General features: G+C 55.8%; 1 protein-coding gene across 1 annotated transcript in view; it reads left to right on the forward strand.

Moving 5' to 3' along the window:
* The first annotated feature begins 8,782 nt into the window (after window positions 1-8,782).
* Window positions 8,783-14,955, forward strand: part of Hcn4 (hyperpolarization activated cyclic nucleotide gated potassium channel 4) — a 39,636-nt gene continuing 33,463 nt past the window's right edge. Inside the window, exon 1 of the mRNA XM_050151798.1 lies at window positions 8,783-9,567. Coding sequence (XP_050007755.1) covers window positions 8,783-9,567 — 785 coding nt within the window. The remainder of the gene's footprint in view (window positions 9,568-14,955) is intronic.

Here is a 14,955-nt window from a genome sequence, read left to right on the forward strand (position 1 = left end):
GCAGAGAACTTCACCATGGGGCGTGTAGGGTGGATGAAGCAACTCACCTCATCAAAGCTCTGGGCCAAAAAAAAAAAAAAAAAGGCAAGAAACTGGCTTTGCAACACCCCCTTCAAGGACAAATCACTAATGACCTGACTTCTACCAGGCTTCACCTCTTCAGGGCTCTACCACCTTCGGGAAGTGTCACATGCCGGCTACCATGGCTTCAATGTGTGACTTTGGGGAGGGGGGACATTTAAGATCCAGAGTATAGCAGCCACGGACCTGCCCACAGACACATGCAATCCGCAGCAGCCCTGAGGGAACCAGCCTCCCTCACCTCCGTCTCGGCTTCAAGCGCACAGCCTGCCTATTTCCACAAATGTCTGGGCCTGGCTGGGCCTGTGTGTTGCTGCTGTCACCGCCAACTGCTCTGTCGACCGTGGGAGTATGGACCCGGGATCCAGGAACTGTTGTCCCAACTCTGGTTGTGGCTCCAGGCTTAGTCATATTTCTGCCTCAGCTCCCGTCAAAGCCTTCCCTTGGGGCCTGACATAGGACCCGTCAAAGCCCCCTTCATGTCCCCTATTACGATCCTGTCACAGCGCCCAGAACAGCCTCTGTCACAGGTCTTGTTAGATAGAGTCCCTGCCACAGCCCCGTCAGTCACAGTCTGTCACAAAACCTGTCACAGTCTTGTCAGCCCCAGTCCCAGCACAGCCTCCATCATAGGACTACTTCCTGTCGGCCCCCTGTTAAGAGTCCTCGACATAGAACCTGCCAGAACACCCGTCACAGTTGCTGCCGGCCCCATGAAGCCTCTAGTACAGCCTGGATCACGACTCCTGCCATGGTGTTTGTCAGGGCCCCTATCATGGGCTCTGTCATGCTTGTCTCGGCCACACAATCAGTCTCCGACAAACTCTGTGCCATAGCCTTTATCACCGCCCCGTCACAGTCTCTGCCACTGGCTCGTCACAGCACACCGTCAGGTCTCTGCCACAGCCCCTGTCACAGCCCCTTTCAGAGATCATATCAGGGCGACGTCACAGTGTCAGAGCCCCGAGTGTAGCGTCTGCCACAGTCCTGACACAGCTCAGTCTCAGCCCATCACAGCCCTCACCCCAGCCGTATCACAGCCTCCATTGCCCTCCCTTGGCTCTGCCAGCTCTCCCGGCCCCACAGCGTGGCCTGTGGGGCACAGCTCTCATTACACAGCGGAACTGTCTCTCTCTGGAAGGCATCCAGCAGAAGGCTCATGTAATAGCAGGTTATCCTGATGTGCAGGGCTTGTGGGAGGGAGGCTGGGCTATGGAGCCTGTACAAAAGATGTGCTTCCCAGGGAGCTGGAGAGTACAGCTCCCGGACCAGCACCCGGGGCTGGCTGCGGCTTAATCTGTGTACCCACAGGGCTCAGGGGTCCAGATTCTGCTTCCTGGAATATCGTGAATGGCTCCACAGCATTCTGTCCACCCCCTTGACTCTGCTTGAGTCCCCAGGGAGCAGGGATTCAGTGTATTGTTTTGTGACTTACTCTGCACAGCTAAGCCCAGGGCACACCGTTCAATGGTTCTTCCAAAACTGTATTTTAAATTGCCCCTAGTAGCTCCCCACTGTTTCAAGAACCAACCCGTCTTGGAGTCCTTGTGGCTGTCTGCTCCTGGCCTGTCCACCTATCTCCATTCGGGGGGTCCTCTTGGTCATTCTCACAGTGCGCCGGCCACCTGCCAATCTCCCACTTTTCGTCTCCACTCCTGCGAACTGTGCCTGACTTCTCCAGCGACAGAATCAAGCCTATGTCCCTTGCCCCTCCTCCAGAACCTCCTGCCTCTGCGCTCCAGTCCCCTGGCCACACTCCACACCCTTGGACCCTGCCTGCATTCTGTGATTTAGGGGATTGGTTTCGTTCTTGCCTCAGTCTCTGGTGCTGAGCGTCATGCAGTGGGTGCTCAGGAAATCTGCCAGATAGTTAAGTGGCTAAGTGATGGGACAAGGGCTGGGGAAGAGGAATAGAAAGGGGAAGGAGCCGAATAGACAGCAAGGGACAGCACGAGTGAGAGCAGTGGGGGTCCATGGGCCAAGTCTGTTTCCTGTACTATCCTGGGGTCCCTGGAAAAGCCCCATCTCCTTAGCTGTCTCCAGTGCCCAAGCCCCTGAGTCACTTCGTTTGCTCCCCTGCCAGCCCAGTCTACTTCTTCCTGCTTTCACCCTTCCGTGCCTCTAATCCAAGCTGTTTAAACTCTCCTTCCTCAGCCTGTGTGTGGCTGTTTGAACCCACGGCAGCCCTGACAGATGGCAAGATCCAGACTGGGGACTGAGGAGCCTCTTCTACTTACTTCTTGGCACCTCCTCTCCGCTGGCACCTCAGGGGCCTTCCCTTCCAGTGCCCCCCTCTCCAGCCTGGCTCCCAGTCCAGGTGGCCCAGACGTCCTGGAGCCCTGGCAGGACACAGAGACAAAGTCCAGGCCTGGCTGAGCTGTCAGCATATCTTTCTCCACCCCATCCAGGGGCAGGAGGTGGCATGAGACCCCACCCATGCCCTGGCAGAGTCCCCGGGAAGCAACAGATACACAAATTGGGAGGCAGCTAAGAGACCATGGGAGCCAAGGCTGGCCTGGAGTTGGAAGGACTCTGGGCTCTGCTGGAGTCTGGTGCACGCATGTGGGAGGTACTCGGGAGTCCCAGGTGGTACCCTGCATCCAGCAAGCGACGGGGCACGGGGCAATCCCACAGCTTCTGCTCCTAGATCCTAGAGAAACCAGGGGGAACTACCAAGAAAGCGATGGCAAGCTCAACAGGAAGGGGAGCCTGTAAAGGCTTTCTGGCCCACTATTGTCTTACTGGGGCTAGGGAAGGGTGAGCATGTGGGCTCACAGGTCTTTTTATAGCCAGAATCTCCCCCGTGCCCATGGGAAGCAGAGGATGAGCAGGATGGGAGAAAACTGATTGGGGATGAGGAGCTGAGGATCCAAGGCTGGCCTGTAGGGTGTGGGGGATGAGGAGCTGAGGATCCAAGGCTGGCCTGTAGGGTGCTGGGAGGAGGGGACCAGGAGGATCCATTACTGGCCTTGTTTGGAGACAGTAAGATTTCCTCTTAAAGCCAGCTGAGGACAAAAGCTAAGCAGCCCTCCAAGAAGGGCGCTTGCCTCTCGCTCCATCCTTTGTGAATCCCACTGAGTGAACATAGCAAGTGCCCTAGCCAAGCTACTCCATATTCATAGCCTCCATATTCATAGCCTCCTCTACCCCTTTGCTCCGTTGCATCTCTCCCTCCACTCCCTCTTCTTTCCACGGCCTAGAGAACCAAGCTCACATCTCCCTCATTACCTCCTCCAAAAGTCCACCTTGACCGTCCTCAGGAGAGCCATTGCCCTGAGCATCTCAAACACTCCCTGGGACCCTCACTCCTAGATCTCGGCAATGGCCTTGGCTCTCAGCCACAAGGACATCTATCAGCCCTCTCAGCCAACAGCTATGGAAGCCTAAGCACACAGTGGGGCACCCAAGGCTTGATCGAAACCAGCTCGCTGACTTCCTCTCCTGTACACCAGTCCCCTTGCAGCTAGCTCTTCTGTGTACCATTTGTCAGGAAGCCTTGGGACAGAGGTTATTGCCAATGCTCGCTTTCTCGGAGCTCTGGTCGGAATTCTCAGCAGGAAGTCTCTATGCCCATGATCCCCACTTCACAATCTAGCCTGGCAAAGCAGTAGCTACACTGGGCAGAATCAGATCCCCACAGGAAAAAAGGTAGAGAAGCATATGTGTCTGGAGACCACCACTCCTTCTTCCGTGGAAGCAGGGGCGGGTGGGGGGGGGTGCTAAGCACAGGGTCAGAACCATGGCCTCTGAGCCAGATGCCTCTGATCCCACTTAGACAGCTACATGCAGGGCTCGGAGGATAAGTAATTTCCCATTCCTGATAGGAAATCTTCCTTGGGGACCCAGCTAGGGCTTACCAGAGGTGTCAGCTTAAAAGAAACAGCTGTGTACAGCGAAACATCTCTTTCATCCATACAAAAAATTTTAAGATGAACATATGGCCTAATGCTGGATTCCAAAGGCCAAGAGTCTCCCCAGCCATGGGCTGATGCGGTTTTCATTCGGATTCCATCATGTAATGTCAACCGAGCACTCACTACACGTGGGATTGCATGCGCCACGCTTGTCTTCAGGACAATTTGTGAGGCGATTATCATCAAACCCATTTTACAGGGGAGGATGACCGAGGTACACACAGGCAGCAAGTGACGGGATAATTGAACCCCATGACTTTTGCTTCCTACGACCCATTTCTATTGTTTCTAGCCGGGGTTCCCAGGCTTCTGGAATTCACAGACAAATAGCGTTTCCAAAAATGAGTTTTTGGGAACAAACACAGAACAGCATGCCAAATTTTGTTATTTGGCCAAGAACATTAAAACACAAACAAACAAAAGAACCAAACACATTACCTAGCACTATGATTTCACAAATGGCATTTTAACACAGAAAATGTGGCAAGGATATTAACTTAGAAGACACAGCCTTAAAGAGGGGACAGGAGACAATGTTACACTTTTTAAAAAGTCTCCATTATTCTCTCTCTCTCCCTCTCTGTCTCTCTGTCTCTGTCATCTCTCTCATCTTACACAGGAACTGGCCAAGATCTTGGCGCTGCATGGAGTACTCCCCTACTTCAGTGCTCTCGTCCATAAGCAAATCGGGTATGAACTTGATATACACAATCAGCTACCTCTCACTTCAATCCTGGCAGGTCTTCTGAATTTCACGAATATTTAGTTTCCAGAGGAGAAGGAAGCCTAACCTCACCAGGTTCCCTCTTAGATTCAGAATCCCAACACAGCAGGGGGAACCAGAGGTGACCTTGTGCTTCTTAGGCAGTGTAAGAAAGGACAGGTGTGGATGGAGCGATGGGAAGAGTAGAAGACATGTTTTCCACGTCTTCCCCACTATTTTCTGTGTTCCACTAAAGCCACTCAGCCACTCCCCTCTCCCCTGCACCTGTGTCTGCCCTCTCCCGCACCTGTGCCTGCCCTCTCCTGCACCTGTGCCTGCCCTCTCCCGCACCTGTGCCTGCCCTCTCCCGCACCTGTGCCTGCCCTCTCCTGCACCTGTGTCTGCCCTCTCCTGCACCTGTGCCTGCAATCTCTCCTGCATCTGTGTCTGCCCTCTCTCCCGCACCTGTGCCTGCCCTCTCCTGCACCTGTGCCTGCCCTCTCCCGCACCTGTGCCTGCCCCCTCTCCTGCACCTGTGCCTGCCCTCTCCCGCACCTGTGCCTGCCCTCTCCTGCACCTGTGCCTGCCCTCTCCTGCACCTGTGCCTGCCCCCTCTCCTGCACCAGTGCCTGCCCTTCCCCACCTGGTAAAGGCAGCTGGGCAAGAGGGCAGAGTCTGACCTGTGGAACTTTATTGGAATTCCAGCCCCAAAATTTTCTTGCTGTGAGGTCTTTGGCAAGTTGTTTAACCTCTCTGGGCTTAGGTTCTCTTGCTTGCAAACAGGAGTGAGAACACTGCCAAAATTTGGTCACAATTGGCTCAACAAAATGGTAATTTTGGGTAGTTTAAATAAAGCATAGCGTTCTGGTTACAGGAGCTACAGAGATGGTCCAGCGGTTAGGAGTGTGTGCTGTGCAAGCACAGGGACTTCAGATTTAATACCCAGCACCCACACAGTATCTGGGTGTGGCCGTGTATGCCTGTAATTGCAGCACCAAAGGGTGGGGGAACAGGACGAGCCTTGGGACTTGTAGGCTGCCTCCTCCCCCATAGGTTCGCTGAGAGACTCTGTCTCAAGAAAAGAAGGCTGAGGGTTATGGAGCAGGACAGCAGACATCTTCCTCTGAGTTGTTATGCGTTTCTCATGAAAACTGATGTCCGCCTCCAGGAAGTCTCTCCTAACTAGACCAGGCTCAGCGAGCCTCCGCATCTCTCACAGGGGAGAAAGGATCTAGCTTCTAGCACGTAGTTCTTGAGCTGCTGATTGTTCCCTTTATTCCAAAGCATGAGTTCAACCTCCTAACATGGAGCCCACAAAGGTCCCCTCCCCCCCTCAAGTTTTGTTGGCACACCACAGATATCCTCTATTAATATTCTTATACGGAAGACCCAGGAGAGGCTCCGCCTCGGTGGGGGTTTATTATAACTTATCTACGTGTCAGTTCTACACCCAAAGTTGGCTCTAGATGGATGGTGCCAATCGTACTGAGGTGGATGAGGTGCTAGAAGTAGAGAAAACAGGAGACTCCTGTCCAGCCTGGGACAGTGGTTCCTAGGAAACAGAAACTTAGTCATATCCTTCATGTTTTCCCAGGGTTCCCTTCATCACCAGTAGTTCCCTTCCAGGGTCCCTTGCTTCTTGGTAGAATTGCTCTGACTTTTTTGTTGTTGTTGTTGTTGTTCACCCCTTATGGTGGTGCCCAGGCTCCTGAGAGGAAGTCAGTTCTGTCTTCCCCTTAAGAAACTGGGGACATGGGCTGCTTGGCGACATTGATGCTCAGATTAATGGAGACTTGCTGGCTGCAAGAACCAGAAGTGGGGACATGACCAAGGTCTGGGTGGTCAGGAAAGCGTTCCTAGAGGGGAAGATGCTCTGTGTGTGTGTTGCTATCCTGCAGCTGGGTCACTGCAGAGTGGTTTCTGGGGAACAGAGAAACTAGAGAGTGAGCTAAAGGAAGGTCTTCATACACGGGGCAGACAGGGCTCTCAGGCAGTTAAGAGCACTCCTCAAGGAGACCCAAGGACATTGAGAGATCATGCCTCCCAGCATCGGTGCGGGAAACTGTCAGCTCAGAACTGCTCAAAAGTAGAAATGCCAGCTCCGGTGATGTCATCACCCTAGTTATCCCCACCCCCCATGCGAAGTCCTGCGGTCCAGTGGGTTGGGAAAAAAAAGACCCCACTAGTCTGCCCACCACCCAAAACCGGCTGCCTCCAACATTCCCACTCTGGGTGTGTGTACGAACACAAGCAGGCTAAGAATTCAAATTTAAACTTCATGCTATTCCTCAGAGAGTGGGGGGGCCGTTTTTTGCCTTCCTGTCCTTGTCTGCTGAGGGTCTGTCTCTGTACCACAGACTCCAACCTTCTCTGGCCAGCTCTCCCTCGGAGAACCGCCCCTTCACCCAATTTCTGAGCTAATGTGGGGTGTTACACGCTGTCCTGAAGTGTTAGTGCACCATACCTTAGGCTGAGCTACTAGGATTTGCCCTTAAGCCGAGAATGTAACACAGGGAGAGAGAAGACGCCCAGGTGCTTTCCCGGACTGCCTCAAGAGAGGAATCAAATGGGGGCTGGGCTGTACAGATGCTGGGCGAGGGGAAAGAGTGTCTGGGTGGAGGTGGAACCCTCTAACGCCGGTGCATACGGGAGGTGTCTCAACTGGATGAGAACACTGGGCGAGGGATTCAAAACCAGTTCTCAGAGTGCCAGGTCGCCAGAGGAGCCTGCCCATAGCCTTCTGGCTACAGCCGGGTCTTGGGAACCCCACATCGAATCGCTCCGGGAAAGACGCTGGGTAGTGGGAGGTGGGGAGTCCGCCGCTGGGATCCCGAGCCTGTGGTTGCCGCTGCCCGCGCATTTCTTCGAAGTCTTACCTCGCAGGGCCGGGTCCATCCGCGCGCCCTGTGCGCGCCTGGAGAGTTTCCCGCAAGCCCTCGGCGACACGCTGGGGAAGACCCACGCGGGGTTCGCCCCCCGCCCGTGGCTCAGGAAAACCCTGGGAGCCGCCCGGACTCGAAGCGTTTTCTGGAAACCCCCTCTCCAGGCGAGTTGCGGGAAAGCAGCCGCTCCGCAGCCATGCGACCGACACGCCTCCCCAGAGGAGGGTCCGAGACCCTAGCGTAAAGAGAGCGGGCCAGGCTAGGAAAGCCCCAAGCTCGCGGGAGAGACTGGGAAACCCCGCCCCCCAGTATTGAGCCCCAGAAGGAGCCCTCATTTTGGGGGGGGGGGCGCTCTCAGTCCTTGGTCAGCAGAAATCATTACGCGCACCGGAGTAAGGACACCTCCTACCTCAGTCCCTAAGGGCTGGGGAGGTTCCGCCCCGCGCCCCCCACCAGGCCCGCCCCCGCCCCCCTCTATGTCTGGGCTGGGGCGCCGCTGCCCCTTTAAGAAGCCCAGGTAGGCAGGCCAGGCTGCGGGAGCCGCTCCTATGGCAACCCGCGAGCTGCGGCGGCTTCATGAATATTCCGGGGCGCGGGAGCCCGAGCGCTGCCGGAGGGCGCTCCGGGAGAGGCGGCCGCTGATGTAAGCCCGGCGGGCCGCTGGGCTCCGCTTGGCTGCGGCGGGAGTCCCCAGGACCCGCCCGCCGGGCTCAGCCAGAGGAGGCAAGGCAAGATCGTGGGGTGGCCGGCCGCAGAGCCCGGTGGCCACACACATTGACAGCCCCTGCCGCCCGCCGAACGCACTCCCGGGAGCCACGCGGACAGTGCGCTCTCGCTCCAGAGCGGTTCCCGGAGCGCGGCGGCCGCAGCTCCTCTGCTGCCCGCGCCCATTGTTCCCCGCGGGGGCGGGGCGCCTGGAGCCGGGCCGCGCGCCGCGCCCCTGATCGCAGGAGGGAGGGAAGAGAGGGAGGGAGCGTGGGGTCCCCGCGCCCAAGCCCGGCCGGAGAGGAGGCGCAGCGCGGCGAACCCGGGGACCCGCGGCCGGACTAGGAGCCTCCCCTCGGCGCGCAGTCGGCGAGATCATGGGCTCCTGAGGCGGCCCCGGGTCGGCAGCGAAGGACGCGTCCCCACTGGCCGGCGCACCTGGAGCGGGTCTCCTGTGCCGCACCCGCACCACTGCCCCCGGCCCAGCCCCTGGCACCATGGACAAGCTGCCGCCGTCTATGCGCAAGCGGCTTTACAGCCTCCCGCAGCAGGTGGGGGCCAAGGCGTGGATCATGGACGAGGAAGAGGATGGCGAGGAGGAGGGGGCCGGGGGCCGCCAGGACCCGAGCCGCAGGAGCATCCGGCTGCGTCCACTGCCCTCACCCTCGCCCTCGGTGGTCGCCGGCTGCGCGGAGTCCCGGGGTGCGGCCCTCGGGGCGGCAGACAGCGAGGGGCCGGGCCGCAGCGCCGGCAAGTCCAGCACTAACGGTGACTGCAGGCGCTTCCGCGGGAGCCTGGCCTCGCTGGGCAGCCGGGGCGGCGGCAGTGGTGGAGCAGGGAGCGGCAGCAGTCACGGGCACCTGCATGACTCCGCGGAGGAGCGGCGGCTCATCGCCGCCGAGGGCGACGCGTCCCCCGGCGAGGACAGGACGCCCCCGGGCCTGGCGGCCGAGCCCGAGCGCCCCGGTGCCGCGGCACAGCCCGCAGCCTCGCCGCCGCCCCAGCAGCAGCCGCAGCCGGCCTCCACCTCCTGCGAGCAGCCCTCGGCGGACACCTCTATCAAAGTGGAGGGAGGCGCGGCCGCCAGTGACCAGATTCTCCCCGAGGCCGAGGTGCGCCTGGGCCAGAGCGGCTTCATGCAGCGCCAGTTCGGTGCCATGCTGCAACCTGGGGTCAACAAATTCTCCCTAAGGATGTTCGGCAGTCAGAAAGCGGTGGAGCGTGAGCAGGAAAGGGTTAAGTCAGCCGGGTTTTGGATTATCCACCCTTACAGCGACTTCAGGTAAGAGGCCAGGTGGGGATGCTGTGGATGCCTTGTACAGTTGAAGGCATGCTTTCTTCCCAGTCCTGCCTCCCAGCCTGAGTTAACTTTCCTTCCTTGTGCTGGAAGCTCACAGAGAAGTGGGGTGCCTGTAGCATCGCAGACACCCCCGGACCCCTGCAGCGCACTGGGAACTTTCTCAGTCTTCAGGTTCCTGCCATCTCTTTTCCAGGGTCTGGGCTGCATTGGAGACAAGCTCAAAGGTGTCCTGTGCCTGGCCTAGCCCTGCCTGCAGCCCGGGTAGGGCTCTGCTTATCCAAGCCATGCACCTCCCCCTTGGAGGCTGCAGAGTCAAGGTGGCCATCCTAGAGGCAGCTCCAGGTCATTCAGCTTGCAGAGAAGGGTCATGGAGGGAGATAGACATCTTAGCAGCTGGGCCAGCTCCTTGGGTGCTGACTGCAGGTATTAATGTGGTTGCTGGGCCTGTGAAGCTGCAGCCAGATTCCTGGAGGACTGAGGTCACTGGCAGCTCAGGCCCAGGATGAAAGCCGTCTGCACACTTTACCCAGCCCCTCATGCTGAGTGGTGGGCCAGGAGCAGGGACCCTGATACGGCTAGCTTTCACGCTGGCAGGGCAGAATGACCTTGCTCACAGTGGTCAGTGAAGATGTCTGGTGTCCTGACCGACGTGCAGCTGTCTATCGATCCCCAAGTAGTCCAGTGTCTCATTCCCATCTCTAGGGGATCCTGCCCCCTCTTGCCTCTCCTCAGTCAATGCCAATGATCAGTAGATATGAATCGGGCCTGTAGACTGAACTCTGTGGAAGGAGAGGCTGTGAGTTGCCTCTGGTTTGCAGCAGGAATACCTTTATCCCTCTCTCTCGCTCACGGCCTCCTGAGGCTTTCTTAGCCCACCAGTTTAGATGAAGATCTAACCGGGTTTTCTTCCCGTCTCTCTCGGTGTCCTGCCCCGTTTGTCTCCCTTGCCTGCCTACCTGCTGGCCTCCCTGTATAAAGGAACATTTCTCCGACCAGAGCCTCTTTACAAACTCCAGGGAAGCTGGATTTGTAATGAGAGCAAAGCTATTTTCCATCCAATGAGAGAGATTTCTTTGGCTGGGAATGACCAGTCAGACAACACTTTGGTGGCTTAAAATAGGTGGTGAATAGAGAGGCAGCCTCTTTGGGTTCCTTTCCCCTTTTCCTTTTGAGAAATTGATTGTTCTTTCTTTCTGACCCTCCTGTCCTCAGATAGCAAGGAGGCGGTAGGCTTGCTGGACAGAGCTCTAGCCTTCAAACTGTGTGAGCAAAGGTGGACCCTCCTCAGGATCATTAGTGAGCCTCCGTGTCTAGGACTGGGACCTGACGCTCCTGTGTTGCCCCCGCTGTCCCTGGGTATCCCAGGCTTCTCCTCCCTCAGTGGTGGTGACCGTCAGGTCCAGTACTGTCTCTTACAACTGCTGAGGTACTCCTATCAAGTGCTCAACTTTTCTGCCCATCTTTGTGCTGGGAAAACTTCTATTCACGGTTCTTATCTTCAAGCCCATTGTCAACCTCAGGCATGTCTTACATGCTTACAAGCACTGATGGAGAACCTCCTGGCTGCAAAGCCTTGCCCTCCCCACCCATCTTCCCTTAGATGGTCAAGATCTGGGACTGAAGCACCCCCTCCCTGTTCCCCCCACCCCACCCCCAACACACACACAGCCAAAGCTTTCCTAGTCTTAGCTGTGACATTCATAACTGCTGGTTTGCAGTCCCCTATCTGCAGAGCCTCCACCAACACAGGCTTTGGGGACACCGGAGAGGGTGGACACAGGAAGACAGATAGACAACAGAATAACGGGCCAACCTTTTTTGTTTGTTTCTTTCCTTTTTTTTTTTTTTTTTTTTTGAGATAGGATTTCTTTGAGTAGCCCTGGCTGTCCTGGAACTCTCTCTATAGACCAAGCTGGCTTCTAACTCAGAGATCCACCTGCCTCTGCCTCCCAAATGCTAGGATTAAAGGCTCGTACTGCCCATGCCAGCCCAACTGGGATTTGATGTGGGTTTTTTGGCAATAAGCAGCAGAGACTAGCAGCTGGAAGTGCACGGCTTCTATGCCCAGCCTTGCAGCTGGCTGATACTGGACCTGTAGGAAGGAAAACGATCCAAGGCAGACTGTGTGCGTCTCTGGAGGGCAGTGGTCATGCCCCTTCCTCTTCGTAGGCCCAAACAGCTAATCTTAACTTCAGAAATCAATGAGACAAGGGACTAGCTGAATCTAAGCTTAGAAATCACTTCACTCCTTCCGAACTTCCACTCCCCCTGGAGAATCCAAGCTTTGAATCATGAAGTTTCAGCCACTGGCCTTGGGCCTTTATCTGGAGACAGCCATCATTACCCACCAGAGCTTCTGCGAGTGCTTCCTAGTCCCACTGAGGATTTATTCATCATTTTGACTGGCAGGAAGCATTGATCCAGCAGAATTGGTTTAATAAAGAATCAGCGACAAACTATGATAGATTGAGTTTGTGGTTTGAAGTTCGGGGCTGGCTATGATGGGCTGCTTCTGACATCTTTCCTGGGAGAGAAGGGCTGGGTACCCTTCCCTGAGAAGTCATAGGCTGAAGTTACCAGAATCTGGGCCATGGCTGAGAGAGACTAGGCGATTCCTGACTATCCTGCTTCTTGCCTGTAGCATTCTCTTTACCCCAGGCTTCAGACTTCCCTTCCTTTCCAACACTCCATTAGCCTTTCGAAGCTCATACTCACAGTTTGTTGATGGGGGAAGCCAGCGTGTGGCAACCCTCAGGACATTTTCCCTGGGCTATCGCTGTTGACCAAGGTGCCAGAACCAGTCCTTTTTCCCATGGGAGCTCTGTCCTTGAAGCCTGGGTTTGATGGTTGGACCCTAAACACATAGCACATTAGCTATGTAATTCTGGTTTCCCAAGAAGATGGGGAGGGGAAAGAGAGAGCAGGGACCCTGAGAGAAGGTGTAGCTGCCTTTGTCCTGGAGGCTGATTAGCCAAAATTTCAAACGCCAGACTCAGGGAGTTGACCTGGGAGTGTGTATATTGCAGATGTGTGTCTCAGACTGTCTTGGGGCTGTGTGGGTGGACACAGTGGCTATCAGGGAAGCTCTTATCTGAATATTAGCTCTGGAGCTACTGTCGTGCCCTACACAGTAGCGAGTGGGCAAAAGCAGTGCCCTCTCCTGGCCTGATCCTTTTAATCCAGGAGGAAAGGAAGAGACTGAAGGATCTAAAAGCATCCTTTTATTAGGGCTGAAGCAGTTGGGCTTTGAAACTCTGGACACTGAGATAATGGTAGGGCCTAGGGTTTGCTTAAGCAGACTTCTTGTTGCTGTACCAGCTCCATGCCATTGCTCACTACACATCCTTCCCCATCCTGTTTGCTATCAGTCCCTGCTTGAGTTATTAACCTGTGAGCCTCACTTTTCCTGCTCAGAAAGTGGGACTTCTCTTGTTCATTTCCGTTAGACACAAACTGCAAGTGTAGGCACTCAGAGGTGAGAGTCTACAGTGAGCAGCCAAATATCTTCCCTGCCGTCACTCTTTCCTCCCCTTGGTCCTGGGAATAACACATGGATCTCTGTCCTGGGTTCCGGCCGTGAGTTCTGAACCAGTCTGTTGTCAGACCTCGCTGAGAGCCTGCTAGAAACTACCAAGTCAGTATCTAAAAAAATACACATATATCTAGGCACATGCAATGTGGCACACGATTTCCTGTGTCTGGGGTTTCCCATGAGAATCACGTGGGGGCTGATGGCTGTGGATTCTACTGCAGGTCATGGTAAGAGAGTCTAGGCCCTGCTGGGGGTGGGGCACCAGCCTTCCTTGGAATCTAGTATGGTGTGTGTGTGGGGGGGGTGTCCCTCTGTAACATAGACTTGGACTTCCCCTTGCCAGCAGAGTGCAAAAGCAGTCGGGGATCAGACTCGGAAGACTGAGAAAGAAAAGATCTGCTTGGCAACCCATTCCTTGACTTACTCCAGTGTACTCTCCCTTGCAGGCTTGGGAAGGACTGCAAGGAGGCAGCCTGGCTCTGGGTCTGGGAGTTTGGAGGCTCTTTCTCAGGAGGGCTTTTCTTGGGCCAGCTGCTCCTGCTGGCAACGTGGGGAGCGGGGTGAAAGGAACAGCAGGCACAGGCAGCAGGGGCGGGAGGGCGCCTGGGTGCAGAGGGGAATTCCAAGGTGAGCTGCCTGGGTGGTGCTGTCGGCTGGCACAGTGAGCAGTGGACTCCCCAGCTGTGCAGCCTGCCCCACCTCACAAGGCTAGAGCTAGTGACGTAAGTGCAGGGGCCTGGAGACCCACTGGGCCAGAGGGCTAAGCCCCTTGGCTATCTGACTCTCCCTGTAACTTGCTTCTAGCTCCTACATCTAATAACTATTATGGGTCTGGGGGCTGCCTTCTCCTGTTCGGCCTTGTCTCTATCCCTTTGGTTTTATGAGCCAAGGATTTCATACTAGTAGGTAGCAGACTTCACATAGGGAAACCCAACAATGCTCTTCTGTCTGTTCATCTCCTCCCCAGGTTGTAAGGCTTTGCATTCCCACGTCTTTCTTCCACTTATCCAAACCATCCACCAGTCCCTCCTGGCTACTTAGTGGCTTTGGATAGAACTCCGGTTGTTTTAATGCAGCTCCGCATTGGGATGTTATCCATCTCACTCTGGGACCTTGTTAAAATGCAGCTTCTGGTGTGTAATCATGTTCCTGGTGCCCTGGTACCAGGTGTGGAGTCCTGAGCTTACAACCCAGATGCATAGGCCATGCTTGCAGAGCTCTGAGCCTGTTCCTTCTGCCTTTGCCCCAGTCTCGGCTCGGCAGGGCAGGATGCTGTAAGGTAGGTGGGCCAGGCCTCAGAGATGTCAGATTCACAGCCTCATCTCCTGCTTCCTGCGCTGTTGTTTGAGGTTTGGTTGGGTTTGCTGGCTCCACATGCTGTCTTTTAGGGAGGCTGAAGAGCAGGAGGAGATGAGGGGACACCATGCCGCCACTTTCTCAGCTTCTCTCCTGTCCTAAGGGTCAGAGGCAGGAGCCTGAGAGAGGGAGAGCAGAAACAGGGTACACAAGGATGTCGTACTGCAGTGAGATTTCTGAATGGCATTGTTGATAAGAGTCCAGAAGTGACAGGGTAGCTGTAACAGTGGCCTGCTGGGAGGGGACAGAGGTGTCCTGAATAGCAGCTGCCTTAGTACCTTGAGCGTGGGATCTGTCCCAATCCTGCGTTCACCTTTCCTGTCCCTGGCTCTGGACAGCAGCCTCTTCTGTGGTATAGGCTTGCCTGTCAACTTTTTTTCCCTCTCCTGGCCTCCATTCAGATAACAGGGAGGTGGACAAGTGTCATAGGAGCTCGAGTGGCCCTTGTGTCTGCCAAAACATTGGATACCAAGGGGGAATCA

The sequence above is a fragment of the Alexandromys fortis genome, unplaced genomic scaffold (genome assembly GCF_014885135.2).
Source record: "Alexandromys fortis isolate MF-2015 unplaced genomic scaffold, M_Fortis_MF-2015_v1.1 scaffold_70, whole genome shotgun sequence".
NCBI classification, from domain to species: Eukaryota; Metazoa; Chordata; class Mammalia; order Rodentia; family Cricetidae; genus Alexandromys; species Alexandromys fortis.